The sequence below is a fragment of the Natator depressus genome, chromosome 7 (genome assembly GCF_965152275.1).
Source record: "Natator depressus isolate rNatDep1 chromosome 7, rNatDep2.hap1, whole genome shotgun sequence".
NCBI lineage: Eukaryota > Metazoa > Chordata > Testudines > Cheloniidae > Natator > Natator depressus.
This window is the reverse complement of record NC_134240.1, coordinates 114,463,299-114,469,233: the sequence shown is the minus strand read 5'-3', so window position 1 is coordinate 114,469,233 and position 5,935 is coordinate 114,463,299. Positions and strand designations below refer to the sequence as shown.

General features: G+C 51.8%; 1 protein-coding gene across 1 annotated transcript; it reads left to right on the top strand.

The window, feature by feature from the left end:
• The first annotated feature begins 1,347 nt into the window (after window positions 1-1,347).
• ADRA2A (adrenoceptor alpha 2A) lies at window positions 1,348-5,321 on the top strand. Its single transcript, XM_074960064.1, has one exon. The coding sequence runs from the start codon at window positions 1,807-1,809 to the stop codon at window positions 3,133-3,135; it is 1,329 nt and encodes a 442-aa protein (XP_074816165.1). The 5' UTR covers window positions 1,348-1,806; the 3' UTR covers window positions 3,136-5,321.
• The last annotated feature ends 614 nt before the right edge of the window (window positions 5,322-5,935 follow it).

Sequence of the window (5,935 nt, the reverse complement as noted above, 5' to 3'; positions counted from 1 at the left end):
TGGGAAGGGGTGTGGGTGTGAGAGGTGACCAGGGAGGGGTGTGTAGGGGTATGGGGATGAGTGGTGACCAGGGAGGGGTATGTAGGGGTGTGAGTGGTGACTGGGAAGGGGTGTGGGTGTGAGAGGTGACCACGGAGGGGTGTGTAGGGGTGTGGGTGTGAGTGCTGACTGGGGAGGGGTGTGTCGGGGTGTGGGGTGTGGGTGGTGACCGGGGAGGGGTGTGTCGGGGTGAGGGTGTGAGTGGTGACCGGGGAGGGGGTGTGTCGGGGTGGGGGTGTGAGTGCTGACCGGGGAGGGGTGTCTCGGGGTGTGAGTGGTGACCGGGGAGGGGTGTGTCGGGGAGGGGTGTGGGGTGACCGGGGAGGGGTGTGTCGGGGAGGGGTGTGGAGGGGTGTGAGTGGTGACCGGGGAGGGGTGTGGGGTGTGTCGAGGTGGGGGTGTGTCGGGGTGGGGGTGTGAGTGCTGACCGGGGAGGGGTGTGTCGGGGTGTGGGGTGACCGGGGAGGGGTGGGGGTGTGAGGGGTGACCGGGGAGGGGTGCGTCGGGGTGGGGGCGTGAGCGGTGACCGGGGAGGGACGAGTGGGGACGAGGGAGCGGGGTGTGTCGGGGTGTGAGTGGTGACCGTGGAGGGGTGTGGGGTGACGGGGAGGGCTGTGTCGGGGTGGGGGTGTGAGTGGTGACCGGGGAGGGGTGTGTCGGGGTGGGGGTGTGAGCGGTGACCGGGGAGGGGTGTGTCGGGGTGGGGGCGAGAGCGGTGACCGGGGAGGGGTGTGGGGTGACCGGGGAGGGGTGTGTCGGGGTGGGGGTGTGGGGGTGAGAGCGGTGACCGGGGAGGGGTGTGTCGGGGTGGGGGTGTGGCGGTGACCGGGGAGGGGTGTGTCGGGGTGGGGGTGTGGCGGTGTGAGCGGTGACCGGGGAGGGGCGAGTGGGGACGAGGGAGCGGGGTGTGGACGCGCGCAGGGAGGGCCGGTTCCCACGTGGGCTGACGCCGGCTGCTCGGCGGCTCCGGATTGACCCCGGGGCTATAAAGCGAGGCGGCTGCGAGGGAGGCAGCGCGGCGGCGGCGGCAGCAGCAGCGGCAGCGGCAGGAGGCGCCGCTCCGGACCCCGCGCTCTCGGGCTGCGGCTCAGCCCGGCTCCGAGCCGCCCGCAGCTGGAGGGACCAGCTCCCGGAGAGGGACGGGGACCCCCACACCTTGTGTCCCGCTCCTCGCTGCGCGGGCTGAGCCCCTTTCCTTGCCTCGGATTTGCTTTCCTGCCGGACACTGCGGGGGGGAGAGAAGATCCAGCCAATCGCTTCCCCCTGGACAATCCCCTCCCCCCCCCCATCGCCCTCCCCCTTAGCTGGACCCCTTGATTAACACGCCAGACCCTTCCCCGCCTGCCCTCTCCGCACAGGTAAGGTGAACTTCATTTCGGAGCCTTGAACAGGAACCGAGAACTCTTCCCAGCCGTGCGGAACCTGCTCTCGGCGTGGAGCCGGGGCGGGGGGGGGGGAAGGGATGGAAAGCCTCTGCCCCCCCAAAGCCGGCTGGAAATGAAGCAGATTTCACCACGGGGAGGGAGGAGCAGCCGCTTGCTGCTTATAAAAGACCCGAACAAACCAAAGGGCAGAGACGCTGCCCTCCCCCTCGCGCTGCCGCTCTCGCTCTAGGAAACTGAAGTCGTGGGAGCCAGAGGCTGCTGCGGATTGAATTAAGCTTCGCCCCTCGCTCCGCTGGCAGGAGGCGACAGACCTGCTAGGTGCAGCGGCCGGCCCTTGAGTTTCTGGGTGACTCCTAGCGGGGGGCACGGCAGGCTGGGTTTGATGTTTACCCTGGAGAACCCGTTCACGGAGAGGGGGCGCTTCCTCTCTGCCATGGAGTACCAGCACCAGCTGGAAGAGGAGGGTTACCCACCTCCTGGGGGCAACGGGAGCCTGAATGAGAGTGACGCCGGGCCGAGGGGAGGCACACCGTACCCTCTCCACACCACCCTCACCCTTATCAGCCTGGCGGGGCTGCTCATGCTCTTCACCATCTTCGGCAACGTGCTGGTCATCATCGCCGTCTTCACCAGCCGTGGGCTCAAGGCCCCCCAGAACCTCTTCCTGGTCTCCCTGGCCTCCGCTGACATCCTGGTGGCCACGCTGGTCATCCCTTTCTCGCTGGCCAACGAGGTGATGGGCTACTGGTACTTTGGCAAGGTCTGGTGTGAGATCTACCTGGCCTTGGACGTGCTGTTTTGCACCTCCTCCATTGTGCACCTGTGTGCCATCAGCCTGGACCGCTACTGGTCCATCACCCAGGCCATCGAGTATAACCTCAAGCGCACGCCGCGCCGCATCAAGTGCATCATCTTCATCGTCTGGGTCATCTCGGCCGTCATCTCATTCCCGCCCCTCATCTCCATCGAGAAGAAGAACGGGCAGCAGGCCGACCGGGCAGCGGGGTGCAAGATCAACGACGAGAAGTGGTACATCATCTCCTCCTGCATCGGCTCCTTCTTCGCCCCCTGCCTCATCATGATTCTGGTCTACGTACGTATCTATCAGATTGCCAAGAGGAGAACCCGGGTGCCCCTCAGCAGGAGAGGAGAACACCCCAATAAAAGGCAAAATGGCTTGGCAGATAAGGAGGATCTGCCAGCAGCAGCCAAGCTCAATGGGGAGAAGGTGACGGAGGGAGAAGGAGGGCAGGAGAGGGAACTCAATGGCATAGACATGGAGGAGACTTCCTCCTCGGAGCACAATGAGAACCACCAGTGCAGGAAGCAAGGGAGGCCCCAGAGATGCAAGGGCAAGACCAAGCTGAGCCAGATCAAGCCAGGGGACAGCTTGCCCAGGAGGATGGAGGAGGAGAGGAACGCCAAAGCGTCCCGGTGGAGGGGCAGGCAGAACCGGGAGAAGCGCTTTACCTTTGTGCTGGCAGTGGTGATCGGGGTCTTCGTCATATGCTGGTTTCCCTTTTTCTTCACCTACACGCTCACCGCTGTCTGCAAGAGCTGCTCCGTGCCCGACACCCTCTTCAAATTCTTCTTCTGGTTTGGTTACTGCAACAGCTCTCTGAACCCTGTCATCTACACCATCTTCAACCACGACTTCAGGAGGGCCTTCAAAAAGATCCTCTGCAGGATAGACAGGAAAAGGATTGTTTGATGAACAGACCGTTTTCTGTCAGCTTGACTGGTGACTAAAGGCTCTCCGTGTGAGGGTGATGCACAGCTGCCTTGGGCTGGACTTGCAAGTGGATAGTTTCCTCTGACATGCAGGTGAGACCCCTTTTAAAAACTGAGATGAAACTATTAAAACACCAAACAGCAGCAACAACAAAGCAAGCAAGGGAAACACACAGCCTCAGCATTTGGGTTTGCAAGTGGATCATTTCTGGCTTTGGATGGGGTCATGACTTATAAGCTTGACTCTTTAAAAATGTCAGTGAATTTCAGAAAACAACAACAAAGAGAAAATACACAGGCCCACATGAACTATTTTGTGGATGTATAATTAACTTTAAACTTCTTGTAAAAATACAGTATTCCATCCCTGAGATCCCTCTGCCTTAATTTTTGAAAGGCAGTCAGCTTTGAAACTATGCTTTTAAATAGTCTTGACAACTTGAAGCATAAAAACTATTGGAGCCATCTCCTCAACCCTGCAGTTCAATAGTATTACCAAGATTTCCAATGTGCTATTGGATTTTTGGCCATAAATCTTGTAAGCGCAGACCTGACCATATTAGAGGATATTTTTCTGTACCTGATTCTGTTTCCTTTTTGTGCTCTCTATTATTTAGTATTGCTGAAAAGGTAACATTCCTCTTTCTGCTAACTGAAAAAAAAAAAGAGTTTCACAATGCAATCAGAACTGACCTAAATGATTGAGAACAATGAACTCATTTTGCTTGCAAGGTGATGCTCGAGAACAATCAAGTTCTTAAAGAGTTAATAGAAAGTAACATCCCATTACCACGGAAATGTGTTCAATGCTAACTTGTTTTTCCCACCCCTGATTGTAAATAGATAACATTTTAAAGTAAATATCAGGTTACATATCATGTTATCTGATTTGTATTTATTTTTGACATTTTAATTCCTGCTGGGTTTCCTGCACACAAAACCGGGTTTCATGCACAAAAGCAGTTCTGCCTTTTTGAGTAACCTAAGATCTAAGTTTTTAATTTTCTAGTTTCATTTTCAGTGGAGACTGGTGAACTGTCCATTTTTTTGATCTGAATCTTATACAGGACAGCCCTTTAAAGCAGGAGAAACTTACATACAGTTTCTCCTATATTTTATAGTGTAATTATACTTTTTAAAAAATGTGTAAATATCATATTGGAATGGGAAAGAAAGAGTTACTTCTGAAAAAGTGGTATTTTATCTATTATAAAACAACAAATCTAACATCCTTGTGCCATGAGGAAAACTTCCTGAAGAATATTAAAAAGGAAATACTTCTTTGCCATTCACAATAAACTATGGGGAAACCTTTTAACGTTATAACAACAGCTTCCTTTAAATACTGACAGGTCACAGAAATGATATGAAAGATGAAACATTTGTTTCAATTACTCCATTGTAAACGGAATTTGGTTGGACAGCAGCTATCAAACGTACAGTAACAGACTTAAAGGAGAAAGAGAGCTTTTTACTTCCAAGAGTGTTTTATTCCTTTTACTCTTGTTTTTGATGTAATTAACTCCAAAGGTCCCACGGTGAATTATGGGAGTTGGACACCAAAGTTTACAGCCACATAAGTTTTCAAAGCTGAATCCTTGAGAGGTGAGGGGGGGAAAAAAGCAAGCTTTCCTTTACCTTTAAAAATAAAAAGTCAGCAGCAGTTGCTATAATGGATTTTTATTAAATAAAAAAGTTTCCAGATTAAATGTGAAATAAACTTGAATGAATATTCTGTTATTGGTACTTTCAACAGTTCACAAGTTTCAAAACTCTACATCAGCTGCGGGCTTAGGCTCCATAAATGGTGTCGTCAGAAGAGTCACTTGTGTTTTCCAAAAGGCATTGCTATACCTAACGCTGAACAATGGCTTAGTTCATTGCGCAGTGACATAATGAGTTCTTGAGCTGCTGCTTTCTTTTCTCATGCCACAGTAGGAGCATGCATGTGCTTCTTAAAGAACAGGATTTAGGGTTACCTTGTGAGATTTGCTTGGTTGGCTTATCAATACCTTTTTGACTCTCAGTAGAAATATCTGTGTGGTGCAGTATTTACAAACAGCCAGGATGCTAAATAATTAGGTCATAAATGCAACTAGAAATGATGATAAAACCAGGAGATTATAATTGTTGGGTTTAGCTGAACTGCATTTCACGTTATAAAAGACGACAGTCACCCATCCCAAAGAGATTTTGTTTGTTTGTTTCAAGTCTTTTGGGAGCAGGCTGATGTGTATATAAAAGTGAATCTGGTAAACCTTGACCTTTTCCCAGAGTCAAGAAAAAAAGAAAGAACATCTTTCCCTGGTTTAACATGATGTTGTTAAGTTATTATCTGCATTATTATTATTAAGTTATTATCTGCGGGGGAGGGATAGCTCAGTGGTTTGAGCATTGGCCTGCTAAACCCAGGGTTGTGAGTTCAATCCTTGAGGGGGCCATTTAGGGATCTGGGGCAAAAATTGGGGATTGGTCCTGCTTTGAGCAGGGGGTTGGACTAGACGACCTCCTGAGGTCCCTTCCAACCCTGATATTCTATGATCACAGTAACACTCAGAGAACCCAATCAGAATTGAGCATTGTCCTTTTATACAGAACCTTGCACAATCTCTGCCCCAAAGTGATTGCTGTCTTAAGGCAGGAATCTGGCAAACACTTTGCTTTGCTCACATGAAGTCAATGGGGTTATGCACATATTTAACTATAAGCAGGTGAGTAAGTGTTTGCAGCATCAGGGGTCCTCAACATTGACAGTCTGAAAAGAGGCTATTGATTTTAGC

Excerpts from the sequence above, each read along its gene's own strand:
- ADRA2A (XM_074960064.1), top strand. The coding sequence starts at position 1,807 with ATGTTTACCCTGGAGAACCCGTTCACGGAGAGGGGGCGCTTCCTCTCT.